Raw genomic sequence first — 19,522 nt, forward strand, 5'->3', positions numbered from 1 at the left:
GGGGTGCATCTGTCTTTTTCAAACTGGGATCCTGCATTCTTAGGGTAAATTCCTAGGAGTGGAATTCCTGGGTCAAATAGTATTTCTATTTTTAGTTTTTTGATGAACCTCCATACTGCTTTCCACAATGTTTGAACTAGCTTACATTCCCACCAGCAGTGTAGGAGGGTTCCCCTTTATCCACATCCTTGCCAACATTTGTTGTTGTTTGTCTTTTGGATGGTGGCCATCCTTACTGGTGTGAGGTGATATCTCATTGTGGTTTTCATTTGCATTTCTCTGATGATTAGCGGTGTGGAGCATCTTTTCATGTGCCTGTTGGCCATCTGAATTTCTTCTTTGGAGAAGTGTCTGTTCAGATCCCCTGCCCATTTTTTAATTGGATTATTTGCTTTTTGTTTGTTGAGGTGTGTGAGCTCTTTATATATTTTAGCCTTGACACAGATTTATACTGGTCTAACTTCCAAAATGGGAGAGAAGTTCAGCTACGTTCAAATGGACAGGTGGAAGTAATGACGCTGAAACTGAAAGCGGATATGCACCTCAGAGTCTCATTCAATTCTGCATACTTCCCTTTGACCTTACCCAATGCTTTAACATTCCAAAGCACTACCCTGTTCTCTCATTCTCAATATAAAATGCCTCTAACAGCAACAAACTTGGTAAACAGGCAAAACAAGATAGTATAACAGAAACTGAAGTAAAATTCTTGACTGTGTTCTGAAAAGACCTTCACATGTAGCCTTTGGAATTGAGGAAATGCCACACTGAAAGTGAAAGTGGATATGCACCTCAGGGTCTCAGTCAATTCTACATACTTCCCTTTGATCTTACCTAGTGCTTTAACGTTCCAAAGCTTTACCCTCCTATTCTCTCATTCTCAAAAAAGAGATGCCTCTCACAGGAGCAAACTTGGTAAACAGACAAAACATGATAGTATAGTGGACACTGAAGTAAAATTCTTGGCTGGGTTCTTCTGAAAAAACCTTCACATGTGGTCTTTGGAATTGAGGGTTCTAGAGATGTCAGTGCCTGAAAAGATGCCAAAATTGATGCAGCCACCGCAATGGGGAATTTAAACATTGGAGGTACCTCCCATCTGTTACAATACCTGACCCAATAGCTATGTCATTTTCTAACTGGATGTTAATCAGCCCAGGGGACTAACGGATCTCACCATCTTCATGACTGTCCACAAAAGCTAGTTGGAGAAGCTTTTGGCTCAGACTCTTGTGACTGTTTCAAGGAGCACATTTTCATTCATTCTGGTTACCCTTGCAAAAGGGCCTCCTAAATCCAGGTAGTTTAGAAAAGCAGTGTAATGAAACATCAATTTTCAGATTTGGCAAAGTCAATCCTTGCCTGCTTTACTTTTGCCTTGTCATGAGTCCTGGGATGCACAAGCTTCTGAATGCTTTTCACTTATAAGGAAGGACTGGGACTCTCCCAGGATTTCTGGTGCTTTCTGAAAGTAGCTTAAATGAAATGGAGATGGAGAAGTTCCTGGCTGTTTTGACTCTCACCATACAGGTTAAACTAAGTGCACTGCCCTTTTCTGAAATCACATAAATTGAGGAAGGTAAACCTAATTGTGGGGGCCCGGCCTACGGCCGAGGCTGAGCCCCACTCTAGCTGGACAACGCCCTAAAGATGGCACCTGCTTCCTGCTCACCACCCTTTCCCCTCTTCCCTGTTGGGGATTGGCCCAGCAGACTTCCGTACCCGTGCACAGCTCGTGCTGCCCGCTTAGAGTGGCGTGTGACACCTATCCGCTTAAAGGTCACACATGATACTGTCCCGGATTGGTTGGGTGACTGAATATAAGGGAGCCCACCGGGAGGGAGAGGAGCTTCCCGACAACTGCTGTAACCTCCGCGAGAGATTAGACAATAAAGCCTAGAGAAGAATCAAGACCTTGGGCGTGTTGCTTCGGTCCCTGAAGGGTCGCGACACCTAATTGCCTAGGATACTCAGATGAGACAGAAAAGCTTATGATATGTAGTTTAACAGGTAGAGCAGGACTATTTAACTTGTAAAGCATTTAATGTCAAAGCATTTTATACATATTATCTAATCTAGTATGTCCTCTAAACAGCCATTTTAGAGAAGGAAGAGTAGATAATGCCCACTTACAGATGAGGGAACAGAATTGTTAAAAACACTAGGACAGCACTTGGGTCCCAGCCACAAATCCAGGGCTCTTTCCTGAAGCAGAAAACTGGCTTCTAGCTTTGCTACAACCTTGCTATGTGATACAATTATATGCAAGAAAAAGATGCAGAAGAAAGCACTTAAACATTTTAAGCTGAAAATGTGATAGAAAAGCAGTTAAGAGTTCTCCCTGAAGTAAGGTTGATACAATAACCAAGATGGCTATAATACCTGATTTCCGAGTAACTCCTATGGAAATAAGTTCTTAAAGAAGGCCTGTGTGTCCTTTAAATAAGTTACACTATTTAGATAAAACCAAATAGGTAAAAGTAAAAAGAATATTTAATTATAGAAGATGAAAGTAAAAATCTAGTAATATCCATTAAAAGTGGGCTAGTAGTAGAAAGTTCTGCTTTCTGAAAAAATTAGTTTTCTTCTGAAATTGCTATTATTTAATTAATGGAGCTGAGATGGCATTCAACTGTGCAAAGATAAAAACATTAAACTTTCTTCCAAATGCAAATCTTTTGCTGATCACCAAACTCCAGAAACTGAGAAAATTAACACTTTTCACTATTATTTTAGCAGTCTGTAATAGAAGCCACTCCTGTGGGTATAATGGTCTCCTCCCTTTCACCTCCTTTTAAATTGTTTAAAATGAGGGAGGCGGGAACATTAAGGAAAGAGAATCTTGGAGGGTAGAGTATTTCACCTCTTCCACCAAAACCAATATATCCTTGTACAACACTGCTCTAAATTTTTTCACAGTGCCAATTCCTATTGGACAGGTGGAATGAGAATGCCAACCAATGGTTTTCTTTGGTCTAAGTCCCATCTAAAGAAGAGTTTCACAGCCGGTGCTTGACAAGAAAAGGTTCCATTACTAGGGAAACAGAATCCTGAACTATTCCCCCGCCTCCAAAGTACCATCAGATTTTGCAGTTAAGGTTAGAAAGCTCTGAAAGGATCTGCCTGGTTTCCACTGGGAGAAAGGAAAGCAAAAGAGAGTAAAGTAAATGTATGACTTGGAGAACAATCCTAGATGATAGCTTATGTTTTTAAAATGCTGAAGTTTACAAGAGGATTTTACATATATCATCTCTTGGTATCTACCTACCTGTGAGGTAGGTAGGGAACATAATTATCCTCACTTTCTAGAAATAAGACCAGAAGAGAGACTCAGGCAGGTTAGTGATTTGCCCTAATCAAAGATTAGTAATTGGTGTTGCTGGCACTAAAAGCCAGGTCTTTATCTTACGACCAGTCCAGTGCCCATTTTGGCACTTATGAGTGTCCAGGTTATGCAGAAAAGAATGGAAGGCTTAGTGGTTTTCCAATGTATGAGTCAACAACATTCTCCTTCATCCTCTAATGGTGCCTTAACTCACGAGGGGGACTTCAGGAAGGGGTGCATTAATAACAGATAAGGTTCTAAAAATACACAACATTCTAAAAATATGTAGCAACCAAGAAATTATTGTCAAGGACAACTCTTCTGAAGGAAAGGCATTTCAGGACTGACTTTTATTGAACAGAAAGAACATTCCTATGGGCAACCCCAGAAAAGTAAAGGCAGCACTCTGAAATTTTTGTCAATTAGTTTAATGTATGTCCATAGGTAGTTCATATGAATACTTAAATTACAAAACTAGCTGCCATGGTCCAAATGTGTGGGACTTAAAAGCTTTTATTAATCAGAAGACAGCAAAGCATATCAACTTTGATTTCTAAAATGTATTTTAAAGGTTTGTAAAAGAAGGGTAATTCTAGAATTATATAGCATTACATTAATTAAATTTTTGTTATTTTAATAACTTAATTTTATGTATTAAAAACTACATTTGCATTTCCCAGTTTATACATTTCTGCATTAACCTAGAGAAAAACTCATGTCAAAAGTTTCCATGCAGTTAAAAGGCAGCAGCACATCCCGTTTTCATAGCAGCTTGTTACTGCCTCAGAACACACCTGCTGTACAGCATCAACAAAAAATACCCACCCACCCCTCTCCACCAAAACACCCAACCCTTTCTCGTCCCCCGCAAAAGTTACCTGGTACAAGCAGTGACTTAAAAATGTTTTCTTAGTAAGAAGCATTTATAAAATGCAGACATCTGCACAAGCTAAATGCTTGTGCAGAGAGATGGGCCTCTCTCCCAAGAGTTCCTTCCTCAAGAGGCAGAAAGTACTCTGAATAGTTTAGGAAAGCTCATTTTAAAAAGTATATTTATGCATATTCATGGCTATTTCTTTGAAAGAACATACCCAGTCTCAACTGTGGAAGATATGAAAGCAGAAGGAGAAGCAAAGGGACACAGCTGTAACAGAGAATACAGCTTCTCCATGAACATCCAATAGGTTGTGGCAACCATGAAGGAAAACATTTATGACTTCACATAGGACCACTGAGCTGATCTAGGTGAAGCAGTTAATTTTCCATGCATTTTTTATATCAAGAAAAACATAAAACCACTTAAAATACAACATTCACATTGTCATTAGCTCGTGTTATCAGGTAATGAAAAAACTGTGCTCCTGTACTACTTATCCCTAGAATTTTCCATGTACATGTTAAGTATCCTAAGTCTACAAATATCCTGTAATACTGCCATCAGGACTTCCCACCTACAAAACATATACTGAACTACATTGTTTTGAGTTCCTGAAATTTCAATACCACATTTAGTGTACTAAAGTTTACTTTTTTACAAGTTTAATGCAAACACAGAAGAAAAACACCAATGTTTATTGTGCAATTCCAAGAGTTGTTTGTGGAATCTTGGTTTAGAGACAGTCTTCAAAGCCATTTCAACTGCCTAGTTTAAACAAAAGCAACACTCATTATGTATCTATAAATTTCATGATATTTCTTCAAGCATCAAAACACTGAAAGCACTGATAATTCATGTTATAAATTTTAAAATACTTTAAAATTACAGATTTCATATATCATTCCTTTTATAAAATAATCAAAATAATTTGATTATCTGGAAGAAAATTATTGAGTCCTTCCAATGTACGTATAACCTCTTTACAACTCCAAAAACTGAACAGATGATGAAATAGGGATTTCTCAGTCACTTGTGAGAGTTCGAACCTTAAGATGAGAAATGGATTGCTATTTTTTGTTTCCTATGATTTCAGAGCTTACAGGTGGCATCAGGACTCAGGTCTCTGGGATGACTTTACATGGCTTTCACTTTTATTTGTTTCATTTTCATTTGCTTCTTCTCCAATTTCTTTTGCTCACGCCTCAGGGCAGCTTCCTAGAGAGAAAGAGGGAATACAAACTAAGTTCTAAGCACATGTTTAAAAAAAAAATCTCAACTAGATACTGCTTATATTACTATTCAAAACTTAGGCTTACACTGTAAATAACACCTGAGAAGATAATTATTAACAATTGCTAATATCTATGTTGGTTCATAAAAATTAACTTGAAATGAAGCAAAAGTAACTAAAATCTCAAGTTAGAAAGAACTAAACACTACATTTAAGCTTTGTTATTCTGGTTTGATTTTTCCCATACCCAGGAAACGCTAGCCCAACTTCCACGATAACATTTATATGTACCAGCCAAGGATGTGTACTTCAGTTCAAAAAACCTTTAGAGCTTATCTGATCAGTTATTAATTATAAATCTTTATTTAGCATATATGTTATTCCTGAGCACAATACTTAATAATGTTCAACGGGGATTTTTTATATTTATATTTAGGAATTAGGAAGTTGTGTAGAAGGAAAGAAAGAAGCTTCGAACACATTATTTGGGTAGCAGAAGTCCCTGGTTATTATTACCTGTATTGAGGGAAGCCTTCAAGGTCAACTCAAAGTATGACTTCGCTGTTGGTTATTAGTGGTCAGATCTGTCAAAGCTGATTTCAGCTGCAATCTCAAACTTAATTTTTTTTAGGGTTTTTTTTAAGGGGCAGAAATGTCCTAAGAAATATACTCCTCCAGGAGTCTCAATCCTCCAGGATGAGAAAAGAGGGAAGAGGAAAAGCAGAAGCCCATAGTATCTGTAGTTCTTGATAATATAATATATTATGTCTCAAAGGGTGATTTGTAAATTGGTGGTTTGGGAACTACTGACTGTCAGGTTCCAACATTAGAAAACAAAAAACTCTGCACATATACAGCAGCATAAGCCTGAATGTTTACCATCTATAACTGTGCTATTTATAGTATAAAGATCTTAAAGAATAGAGCCATCACTGTTAACACTGCTTGTATGGGAAAATGCATTCTGCATTTGGGTTCAGAGGCAGGAGTGAATCCACCCCTTTTGGCAGCTGCTGCCTCTTGTGAGGACTTAGTAGCAAGCAAACACCAGCAGCATATACGTCACATGCTATAGTCTTCTGGGACAGCTGTATAACATCATCAAAGTACTGTCCACAGGTCCCTTTCCTGCTGTTCCAACCCATACCTCCATCATATTCATTCTTTCCCCAACACTTTATTCATCCCTTCCCATATTACATATTATACACATGTGTGAAACTACCAACGAAGAATATAGGATAGTGGTTAAGAGAAGACATCTATTTACATTAACATATTTAAGAAAAATTTATGTTAATGTTAGTATGTGAAAAAATATTCACCTTCAATAATTCAAGAATGCAAAATAAATGAGATACTATTTCTCAACTATTAGGATCATACATTTAAAAAATTGATCACTAGTTTCTATACAGATGTGAGAAAAGAGCTCTCATATCATATAGTGGTAAAAGTATAAATTGGTAGAACTACTTATTGGTAGCCAGTTTCTCTTTCTCTCCTACAATTGTTTTCCTCACGGAATAAAAAAGCACAAATACGGAAAGACACTTGGAAAAATTCTGTTTTTAATATAAAAAGTTGCAGAATGTAAAATTATCTACATCAAGAAGAAGATTTTGTACACTAATACACACATATGTAAGTTGCAGAACTAAATAAATTATATATTGTTAACAATGGCTAACTTTAGGGATCAGAGTTGTCTGAAGGATTATGTTATACTATTTTTACATGATAGGATTAAGGTAATCTGTATGTATGTATGTTTCTCTTTAGTTTTCAGATTCAATATGTAAGAAAACAAAACAAATACTAGCAATGGCAGGAAGGTCCAGATCATTTGGATAATGATTCACCCAAGTCTGAAACTGACTAAAGTCCTCTCCACCTCCTTTCTTATTTAATTCACTGATCTTTTCACAAGAACCCAGGCCTAGATACTACAAAGTGGTAGTCATAAAAAAAAATTCATGGTTTATACCCACAAAGCAGTTTACAATCTGACAAGTAAAATTCTGGCTGCCCCAACCTTTCCTTAAACGTTTTGTAGTTTCAAACCCCAGAAAGAACTGGTGAACTTTTTTCATAGAAAAAAGGAAAGGCATTATCTATTAATGATTCCATATAGATTCTTCCAGTGTATTTATTAAAAAGCCATCTTTATTTATCAAGGTTGCATAAACACAGAACTCAATTTTCAGGGGGAAAATACCCGTCAACTAAATTAAACCAAATCAAACAAAAAACTAAGAGGATCAGATGAGAGGAGGCCTGTGGCATCCTGGGCACTGCACTCAGCTCCACGGATGACTCTACTACCAACTGAGGTGCATGCAGCATTCCACTTTTTCTTGGCAGAGTGCCTCCTCTACTTCTAAGAATTTCTTCAGTTCTTGAGATTATTCTCATTAAAATTCACATCTCCCAGAACTTTGCTGTCCTCCTCTCTTTTGACCAGCATTATAAGGCTTAAAATTGTAGAGCAGGATGGACTATGGCACCTTACTTTGCAAAGATGTGAGAACATGCTGATGTCTGAAATATACTAGAGCCTAAAAAAATTTGAGTTTGAAACTCTAGTTATGTACACAATAGAAAACAAAAATACAAACAAAAATTATTAGAATTCTCTAATTCTGTAATCAAATTAAAAATTTTATAAAACAAGTTTATTCGGACCACAGGGCATCATGCTTGCTGACTTCTATTAAAACTCCTTCCTTTCTACCTCAGTTAAGCGTCTGGCTTATTAAGATGACAGTGGAAATTTCAAAATTGGATTGTGTTGGTGGAGTGGGATAATTCATATCATTCTCAGGACCATGGACTCAATCTACCATGATTTGAACAGGAAAATTATTTATTCTTCTTTATAGTGCTATGAATTAAGTAAATGTCCCAAATGCTAAGAAAATGCTAAACTCTTAGCTGTGTATGTATATTCCTACACAGAATTATCTTAACAGCCAATACGGTGCAAAGAGGCATCCTTATACATCTTAGTTTTACCCCAGCAGTAAGAACAGTCTTACCTCCAGCCTGCGCTGTTTCTCAGGATCTTCCTCATTCATGATGCGCTCCTTCTCTGCCCTCTTCTTCTCCTCACGCCGGGACTGCGCAGCTTCCTGTCTTTGCACGTGCGTTAGCTTTAAGAAGTTCTCCTCCACTCGGGCTCGGTTCTTATCTGCTTTTTGTTTACCCTTTCCCCAAGAAAAAGAGCATTTCATAAGAAATCCAATTCAATCCAACAGAAGCAAAATCCCATTTGGTATTCTCATAAAAACTGCTCTCACTTAGCACTTGCAAGTCAACTAGCAAAGAAAACATTTGACAACTGACGCCCGGGAGAAAAGAAATATAAAAGATGCCAACTTATAACAAAGGCTGTACGTCTTACTTCTCTGTTGAGTCGGAACTTTTTGGCTTTATCAATAGAATAAATCACCATGTTCATCAGGGGCAGCAAAGCCTCCATATCCTTTGGGTAAGTGTTACCTGAGCCAGGCACTAGAAAACAAAGCCATTTCCTACTGAGTTAATGGCAGAATACTTCTGGGTCACCCCACTTTTTTTTCTTTTTTCAATTAACAGACTCCTTTTGTACAAGTTTCTTAGCTAAAATGCAGCAGTAAATAGAAATCAGAACTTATAATAAGAACCTCTTAGTGAAGAAACCCAAAAACTAATAAGCAGGCATAGAGTTAATTTTAATTTAGTTTTTTATAGCTATCATTTAGGAGGAACAATACTCTCCTTAAGATCATCCCACACAAAACAAGGAACCCAGACAGGACACAGAATACTTACCATTAAATGTAAACAGTAGTGTCCTCTTAGTGTCTGGTAGCTTTAAAGGCTGACCTTCCCTGTCATAAAAGAAAAGTCTTTTCAGAAAGAACACAAGAAAGATACTTTCCATGTACATAAGTCACCAATTCACTTAGATTTCTAACAGATAACCTGCAAATAATCAGCACAGTATGTGGCTTGGCACCCCCAAGTCAAATATAATCTCCAAACCCAAAGGGCTTTAGTCCACTTAATCTGTCTGACGGATGCATTCCCAAGTACTCTTTATCCTATACCTGAACACCTCCGGTGATGTTCCTTCCAGGCAGGATATACTCCATCTCACCTGGGAAGCCAGAAATGAGCCTGTACTCAGTATGAGGCCCATCTTTTAAATAAGGCTTTTGTTTGTTTTGATGGATTTTTATGTTTTATTTCCAACTCTTATTCTATCTTCCTATAATGAAGTATTTTAGAGTCAGGCTCAGAATAAATTTAGAGATACTCTACTTCAGCATATATGATTTAGTTCTAACTCACCAAAGATTCCTTTGTAATCTTTAACCATGAGCCCTCCACTCCTTCCATACCCCCACAAAAGGCTCCATGGATGCCACAATGTGATACACTGCCCACAGTGTGATTAGCTGAGCAAAGCAAGGATGATGCAACACTATCTAGAGCCATAGACTAGAGTAATTTTGATACACAACTAAAATCCAGATCAACTTTCCTGAGACAGGATGTGAATTCAAGTAAGCCCAAGCCCTGAATATGTACATTTGAATACTATTACTATAAAGACAGAAATTTCACAGGCATTCAGGGCGCCTCATAGTATACTACAAAAGAATATAATCACCCAACTATTCAAAGAAAACCAGAAAAGGCCATGAATTGCAAAATGTACACTTCTTTACAATCAAACACAAGTCAAACATCACAGGCAGATTCGTATCATAAATTAAAAACAAAAAAGAAAAAAAAAGAAAGAGAGTCCAGATCACAAAGGATAAAGAAATTAGCAATTGCATTTTCTTAGTATTCACCGTTCCATAAGATTCTCATTCTCCTTGCTTGAGGGGGTAGTGGGTACATGCAGTGACATGCAAACGAGGGAGGCTTGTCTCCTGCAGGGTTTCAGTTACCTTCCTGATGCACTCAGTCAAAGCAAAGGAAAACTTGGGTGCCCGTCACCAACTTCCCTCAATCATTTATTTACTAAGGGAAATTGCAGAAATACCTTGCAGCTGTTTCAACACAGAAAGCTAGTGAGGAAAACTAATTTCAATATTTTTATCACATACGTACTCTTGCATAATTTTTGGACCAGAGAACTGGTCTGAAAAATGAACAGATTCAATCTTGTCAGCATTATGTGTAAGAAAGTGGACCATCTGAAATAAAGAAAAGAAAATTTGTTTTTAAAAGTAGGGTTTGACGCATATCCCTTTTTTCATAATGATAGTCACCCTTCAGTTCTCCTTGCTTTTATCCAATGGCATTAAGGCTCAAGCTTTTAAAAAAATTAAACTTAAATAAGGCAGACTATCCCTATAATAAAATGGGTATCTTTCCTTAGACACATCAATGATTAAATTTCTTCTAATAGCAGTTGAAAATATGTCTCAAAATAATGTTCTAAACAAGAAGATAAAATCTAAAATAATTTGAGGATAATTCATAAACACAGCACCTTGAACTTACACTTACAACTATCTTTGAGTTATTCTATATTTTTATGATACTAAAATGTTCTGTTACTAACAGTAAAAACTGACAGAAAAAAAATGGCTCTATACCTCTCTCTTTTCCTATATTAACTGAAATGAAAAAATTGACTAAATGACATGGTGATAAGGATTAAAGTTGTAGTGCTTTTTAAAGAAACCTGAAAGCCCATGAGCTATCCTAGGAACAATTTGCTCTTGATTTAGAGGGAGGAACTTCTTGACTACTCAAATTATATTTTTGAAGAGCTAATCTATTGCTTAAAGGTATTTTAATGTCTGTGTGGGAAAGGAATACGCAACTAGTGCATTGTCATAAAATGGAGAACATTTTAGGGAGAGAACTCTGCAAATGCCACAGTCTGCAAATGCATGTCGTCTATTCCGTTTACCTTTATATCCATCATTCCCTCTGTGACTTCTCCCATCTCTGACAAGATGGCCAGGTGGTCTGGCAGTCCATACTTTGCTCCAGACTTAGGTTTGTCACTACAAAACTCACTCTAGAGAAAGAATTGAAAGTAAAACATGATGACTTATCATGCAAAGACTTTTTTTTCTTAAGAGAAGATATACTGACCTATGTCACTGCAGTAATTAACGATGTTCAAGCATTATCATTAATTATACTCTACCCTGAAGCTAACTGTCTATGTAAGAAAGAGGCATAGTTTCTACATACATTTGAGTTGGAACTTGACATACCAGATCCTGCATCTCTTTCTGTAGTCGCACCAAGGCTTTCCGAGTGCCAACGGCAAACACATAGGTATCCATGTCTTCATCATTCATGGTTACTTTTATTTGCTTAAAAAAAAAATCAACAAAACTCACCTGTTAGGTACTGTGATAGGCAGGTTTCTCAGATGGCCCCCAAGATTCCTACCCTCCCCTGAAACCAACATCACTCCCACGATTATGTGGTGTTATATGGCCAGAGGTCCCTATCAGTTGGCTTTGAGTAAATCAAAAGGGACATTATCTTGAGCAGACTGACCTAATCAAGTGAGTTCTCAGAAGGGACTGGGTGCTACTTGAAGAAAAGATCAAAATGTAAAAGGATTTATGGGGGACACAATGTGGCAAGGACATGAGAATGGCTTCTAGGGACTAAGAGTGTTTCCTAGTTGACAAATAACAAGAAAATGGGCACCTACAATCACAGGGGAACTGAATTCTGCTAATAACCTCAATGACCTTGAGAAGAGGACCCCAGCTCCAAAGCTCCCAGTTGCTGAACACAATGACTTGCTAGGAGGACAGTGCATCCACAGAGGCCATGGCAGCTCTGCACACCGCCCCACTCCCATATCCTACTGCATGCCTCTCACCCATTTGGCTGTTCCTGAATATATCCTTTATAATAAAACAGGAAATGTAAGCAAAGAGTTTTCCTAAGTTCTGTGAAGCATTCTAGCAAATTACTGAGTCGTGAGAATTCTGGATTTATAGCTGGTCAGAAGTATGGTGGCCTAGGACTTGCAACTGGCATCTAAAATGTGGGCAATCTTGGGGGACTGAGACCTTTAACTAATGGGATCTGGCACTGACACCCAAGTAGGTAGTGTCAGAATTTAACCAAATTGTTGGACACCTAGATGCTATCTGGGTAATCAGAGTATTGGCTGTTGGTGTTGAAAAAGGGTCTGTTTTTTGTAAGGGACACAAATTGCCTAAAACTCCAGGGAATCCAGTCAAGAAATGGAATAAGCTCTAAGTAGTTAAAAATTCAATCTGTACAGGTAAAACTAGCAGGAAGAATACATACATACCACTTGATCACTCACTGGCCTCATCATCCGGGCCAGGACATTTAGTAAGTCCTGTCTCTTGAGGAACTGCAAAAAACAGGAGAATGGTTGCAATTTATACTTATAAAGGAAAGACTTTGGAGGGGGAATCATACACTTCAAACATACTCTAGTTAGTAAAAAGATGATTTTTAGACCTTGTTGTAAGTCAAACATGAAAGAATGAGACACTGAACTTAAGAGGACTGGAATTATGCTGGACAAAATATGAAAGGTCTACATTGTACCAGAAATTCCCTACTTACCCTCAGCTGGATAAGCATCCCCTCACAGCACACTCGACCAGAACACCACAAGTTGTAGATATGCTCATTCTCCTGGTTCAGCTTTCCTGTGCTTGTGGCTTCTTTGTTAGTTCCATCATCCCCTAGGGATCAGACCACTTAGTATGATTCACTGAAAATGTTGGGGTCGAACATCCACCTTACTCCCTATACTACACAGCTACAGGGAGTCCTCTCAGGTACAACGTCCACAGTGTATCCCTCTTCAGTGGATCTGAAACTAAAGTATCCTGAACCTGTAGAAATGCTGAGGGATTTCTCATTTCTAAAATGTCAAAGTTCCTTGCTTTCAGCCTGACTTTTATTAACTTGTTTTGACTAACACTGATTGTCTCAATGTAATTAGAATCAATTTTTGGTTAATGAGGATGAGGAAATTATTTCATAAATATAATTTAATCAATATATAAAACCCCCCAAAAAATAGGGATCCTTGAGAGAGATAAAAAGCATCCTCTTCAGCAGTCTGTTAAAGTAGTTAGATACTTACGCTGAGGGGTGCGAACAGTTCTTACCAGATGGCTCTCAAGAAGGCAGCTGGACTTGAACTAGCTGTACTTACCTACTAGGGTAAAGTTGCTCTCCAAAAGCTCTCTATGAGTGTTAAACCAGGCCTGAGCAAGACGACTGTTTTTATTCTTCCCAATGATATAATTCATGATGTAGGCGAGCAGACCTGTCACCATCAAGATTTCTAGATAATAACTCTCCCAACTGTTCTGGAGGTGTGCAGGAACCTAAATCAGAAAAACAATCATTCCATTTAACTGGCTGAGGCTAAAGGATGGAATCTAACTCACTGGATGAAGGACAATGAGAGGACCCACAAACAGAAGCAGATACTTTGTATGAGCTGTCACTGAATATGGGTGTACTTTGAAAAATATGCCCACTTTGGTTTTTTAGATCACCTTTGTAAAAGAACCTTCAAGGAAATATGAGGATGGAAAGCTGAGAAGCCCCTTGTATTAAATTTGATTCTCAGTCCTACCCCAAAATAAATTCAATGGCTATCCTCTTCATCATTCCTTGATTAATATACCTAGAAGTTGCTTCTCTAGGTGTGGAGTTTCATCAGAAGAATTGATGTCAAACTCTTTCATACAGCTCCCACTATTTCATCAACACCAGCTGCATGTCACAAAACTCTATTTCTGGGATGAATGACAGGAAGATATTTTTTTGGTAGTTTTAGAATTCAGAATCCCATATACCTACATCAACAATTGTTATCGGGTCTTTATTTTTGCTAGAAGAAGTATCTGGTTTGTCTTCAAAGCCTTCAAATTCTTCATCATCATATGGCTCGTTCTCTGTATCTCCCTCCTACAAAAATGATGCACAATCTGTTTTCCTCTACAAACGTCTCCAGCAATTGTATCTCATTTTTGTAAGCAACATTTATAGAGATATACAGAACATGTAAGTAGCAAGCACAGAACACAGAGATATTACATATTTTTAACAAATGATGACTCTCCATGCTTTTGAACACTGAATTCTACAATTCCCACCGACTCATGGTATCTATTCTCCACCCCTTCTCCAGCCAGACTTTCCACAGAGGAGAAAAACACAATTCAATCCTCAATTAGTGTAAAAGGTGGGAACACACCACATTTGGAAGAGCTCCACCTACTAAGCAGAAATAAAAACAGAAGAGAGTAAAGGTCTTCCGTCTGGGTTTTACTTTCAATGTCTGGGAAGAGGGCCAAGTTCCCAAGTTCACTAGCCTTCCAATTTCCCAAGAAATCAACAAAAAAGAACCTCACCTGGTTATCTGCATCTTCAAAATCTCCCTCTTGGTTTTCATCCTGCCCTTCCAAGTCCACCGTGGTCTCATCTTCATCATCTTCAGTGGTTATCACTCGTTGAGGAGCTTCAGTAACAGAATCTTCTGTGACATCCTCAAATTCAGCAAAGTCATTATCATCATATTCTACTATGTCTTCTTCATCCTCGAAATCATCAAACTTAGCTTCAGAGACACTCCCGAACATCAACAGGACAATACAGAAAGCATGGAAGGCTTTCATTGCACCTTAAAAATGAGTCAAAAAAACCAACAAAACCCTAAATGGACTGCCATTCAACATATACTGCATATACTCAAATTTTGTAAAAAGTGAAAAAAATTAATTTACAAATCCTTTCTGCTTTTCTTTCATTTAATACTATTCATTTCAGATAGCATTATATAAAAAACAACAAGGTGAGGGTCAGGAGGCCTAGGTTCTAGTCTGGATTCTGTCACTAGGTATCTGTAAAATCTTGGACAACTAATTCAATCTCCTTAAGTTGGTTCCATTTATACTGCATAATCAGTAAGCATTTTTTGAGAGCCTGTAAAAAGCTCTTTAGGAACTGGGGAAGTGTATAATGAAATAAGGATAAGATGCAACTATTTATCTGTTAATGGGAACAAAAATAATATATAAATTGAAAAGCCATTCATACTTAAATCAACTTTCTGTGTGTGTATAGCAGCATTATCATCATCATGTAGCAAATGTTTAAAACACAAAGTGCTAGACACTGTCCTAAAGGCTTTACAAAAAGAAACTAATTTAATCTTCATAATGACCTTCTGAGCAAAGTAACATTATTAACACCCCTATTTCACAGATAAGGAAAATGAGGTACAGAGATGCTAAGTACTACAACTACCAAAAGACACAGAGCTATGATCTGATTCCAGATTTGCCTCTGTTCTGAAGCACTTGTCAGGCTGTTTCTCAAATATAAGCCAGTGGCTATGAGTTTTATATTATTTACTTAATTTTGTTGCTAACAGAATTGTTCCTACTGTGCATGGTGGAATTAAGTATATTGGCATTCCCTAACTTTCTGAAAAGAACACTAGGTATTCTACCACCTAAACAAGTTTCTGAATCAAGAGTATGACATCGGATCTGTGACAAAATGTATCAAATGATGTGAAAATGTGAAGGACCACAAAATCATCAGACAGCCTTTCCAAAAAAAGAACATTTGAGTTGGAGTTTGAAGAGTAGATTTCAACCATTAATCTATTGAGGCTGTATTTTTAGTCTTCCACTCTTACCTAAACACCAGCTCTGTATCAGACATGGCCATTTTGATGCCCTAGAAACTTTTTTTTGACCCCCTACGTAAAGAGTCGGACAGTAAACACTTTAGACTTTGTAGGCCACATAGTCATCTGTTAATGTTCTTCTTTTTCAAAAACCCTTTAAAAATGTAAAAACCATTCTTAACTCACAGGCTGTATAAAAACAGTCTGTCTTTTAAGCTGTAGTCTGCTGACCCCTGCTTTACAATCACCTGAATATCAACAGGTACCCTAATTTCTCTATTTCTATGCAATCCCATTTTTCCAGTCTTGTTGAAAAGAGCAAGGTATCTAATTTCTCACTTTCTTTTCTCTTTGAAGAAATCTAAACAGCCATCAATCCGGCTGTCTCCATCTCTGATTCCTAGAGCCACCATGATAATCCAAGTTATCACCACCTGCTGAAGAAACACAGTATCATCCTAAATGGTCTCCCCTGTCTCAACTCTCTCCCTAAAGATCACTATCATCCTTCTAAAACACAAAGACAATCCAGTTCCTGCAAAAATATCTAAAAACTCCTTTGCCTTTCACTGCTTTTCATAAAATGATCCTACTATATCTAATTAAATGTACCTTCGCTGAGCATGTTATCACATCAGATATGCCAAGAGAAGTACAACATGATTCCTGAATAATCATAAATTTGCACCAGAATTCAGCTTCAAGGATATGTGCTACAGTATCACTTATGACATGAAAACCTTAAAACTGGTTACATTTATAGGTACATACAAAAAACAAATTTACTTTTTGTCCATTAGAAATTGTTATAAATGAAGTTACAACTATGTCTTTTTAGAAGCAAATACATATGAAGAAGTTGAGAAGGACATACACCTACATAAAAATAGTAGTCATTCTGTATGGTAGGATTATGGGCATTTTGCCTTTATTTTCCTATGATCCACTTTTGCAATAAAAAGTTCTTTGAAACATAAACCAAAGCATGGGTCCTGCACTGCAAAGGCACTGCAGATTGAAGAACTGCTACAGCACAGAGGCCTGAAACAGCATGCGTTAGGATTTTGGTATGATGGAGCACTGAGTTTGTAGACAAGTGGGAGAAATGAAGCTAAGGGCCAGATCTTGATGATCTTTATTTAAATACCACACTAAGAAGTCTGGATAATTAGAATCAACAAAAGTACTTAAATAGGAAAGTGACGCTACCAGATTTGAGTTTAACTCTGACAGCTCATACATCCCGTGAACTGGAGAAGGGCACCTGAGGCAGGAAAAACGGGAAGTGGCTGAGCTAATTAGAATGGCAGTGGTATTGGGAATGAAAAACAGATTTGACAGATATTTAAGAATTGTACTTGTCAGCATAAAGTGACTGGGTATAGGGAATGTGGGAAAGGAAGATCTGGAGTGATTCCAAGTTTTGGCTTAAGAGCTGGATAAAGTCATCCCTGAGATGGAAAGCAATAACAGAGGAGAAAACGGGGCAGGGGCGGGGGGTGGAAGGGGTGCAGATAAGTTACAGTTAGTCCTATTGAGAAGTTCAGAGTGTTTTCAAGCACTATGTTAGATGACTGACATTTACCTTACTTTTCACACCATCCCTTAAAAGGTATTATAACCGATTCTTACAGAGAGAAAAGGAAGTAGTTTGAAATACAAGTCTGGAGTTCAGGATACAAGCCTAAACTAGAAAAAGAGATAGTGTGGGAATGGATGAGATCTCCTGGGAGTATTGAGAGTTAGGTTAAAAAAAAAAAAAAAGGCACCTAAAAATCTTGAACTAAATCATAAAGCTAAGAGGTGGGTATAATAGGAAGAACTAGGAAGGAAAATGAAGAAGAGATGGCTAAAGAAAAAGAGACTGGTCAAAGTGGCATCAGAGAGATCAAAAGAGAAGCATATTTCTTAGAAACAGCTCAGTTTCAATTGCTGCATAAAGTTCAAGTAAGATATAACCCCAACTTTCCACATGTTAATAAGGAAATCATTATTAGCAACTGCAGGGAAGTGGTAAGAATGGAAGCCAGAATGCAGGGAGTACTAATGGAAGGTGAGTGGGTGACAAAAATAGTAGGTACTACTCTTGCAAGTTGCTCCAGAATAATAAATATTCTACATCTCATATCTACAATACCATAAATTCTTAAATGAATCGGTTCAGTATCAAAGGTTATTGCCCAACACTTTGCAACCCAAGGTTGCACGCATTTCTAAGGTAACTCAGCATTATTAACACGGCTCCTTCAAGGTTATTTAGGTTAAAAATTTCCAAGCCATTTGTGCCTTGGCCTTCTTTCTCATAAGCCTCTCTGCTGCACCTGTCAACTCATTTTTCAAAAACACAACTTCCTGCCAGGCCATCCAGTCCTGAGACTCCTGGGGCAGTGAACACAAGTACTAACAAGTCTGATTTGATTACCCTCTGCTAGTTCACCCAGTAGTCTCTCGGCGACTGGGTCAGGACTTAAAAAACGAAAAAGGAGTAATTGGGGGAATCATTCCTTGTTGCCATTTTTAGACTAGGCCATGCTGACAACGACCAGACTGTAAGACTTCTGGAAATCATGGTGACATACCCCTGGTTCCTTACACACATCGGTCAAAAACACGTCTCATCCTATAATCTTCAGAGAAAATTAGTCACAGAGGCTGTTGCTTCTGTTAAACCATCCCGGTCTAGTCTTTCCCCACCAAGGAGAATCAATTCATCCTAACGTCCATATTCTATTTTTCCTGCTGGAAACTATAAGCTTCCTCTCTAACTTTGCCCTTCGGGTGGGCATTTGCTCGCAGCTTTATGGGAAGGTTCCAAAAAACCGTTAAAATCACTCCAATCCGGAAAACCAACAGGAAGATGGGCGTTGGGTGGACAAAGTCTGTTTTTAATAAAGTCAGGATTAGCGGTAAGGCGAGGGGAGCGATGCACGTCATCACAGGACGGACCTAGAGGGTTGGGTGAGACAGGACTAGGCCATGCAACCAAGAGTAACCGCTCGGCCTGGCAGGGCCCCACCGACTACCGCATCATGGCCCGCTTCCTACCTGCACCGGCGGCTAGAACCCGGCCCAGCGCTCCTGCGGAGTCACCTCTACGTTCTGCCTTTCGGCCAGGCCGCCTGCGCGATCACCGCAGTTTTACTGCCCCTGATGCCTCTAGGACACAGCTGGACCAGGTAGCTCAAGTGACGCCGAGGTACTCTTTACGCAACCTCCACCATCCGTTACGAAGAATGCCAGCAGACCGCCTGCGCCTGCGCACGGCGGGGGACGAGACGCAACCTAGGGGACCGCGCGAGAACTGCTCCGCTCCTGCCAGCGGAGGCTAGGCGGGGCTACTGGGAAAATTACATAATCCCGGCCAGAGCCGCCCTAGCCGATCCCAGCCATCTCCACTAGGGTTCAGTCAAGTTG

At 38.5% G+C, this 19,522-nt stretch overlaps 1 protein-coding gene across 1 annotated transcript; it reads right to left on the minus strand.

Moving 5' to 3' along the window:
- Positions 1-4,876: 4,876 nt before the first annotated feature.
- On the minus strand, positions 4,877-19,373 carry CCDC47 (coiled-coil domain containing 47). The gene is made up of 13 exons (XM_017669226.3): positions 19,154-19,373; positions 14,826-15,094; positions 14,272-14,379; positions 13,616-13,790; positions 13,015-13,136; positions 12,731-12,796; positions 11,664-11,765; positions 11,351-11,461; positions 10,540-10,625; positions 9,247-9,305; positions 8,837-8,946; positions 8,472-8,639; positions 4,877-5,417 (listed from the first exon to the last, which is right to left on the minus strand). The coding sequence occupies exons 2-13, from the start codon at positions 15,087-15,089 to the stop codon at positions 5,337-5,339; spliced, it is 1,452 nt and encodes a 483-aa protein (XP_017524715.1). The 5' UTR covers positions 15,090-15,094; positions 19,154-19,373; the 3' UTR covers positions 4,877-5,336.
- Between the last annotated feature and the right edge of the window lie 149 nt (positions 19,374-19,522).

This window comes from Manis javanica, chromosome 4, assembly GCF_040802235.1.
Source record: "Manis javanica isolate MJ-LG chromosome 4, MJ_LKY, whole genome shotgun sequence".
Taxonomy (NCBI): domain Eukaryota; kingdom Metazoa; phylum Chordata; class Mammalia; order Pholidota; family Manidae; genus Manis; species Manis javanica.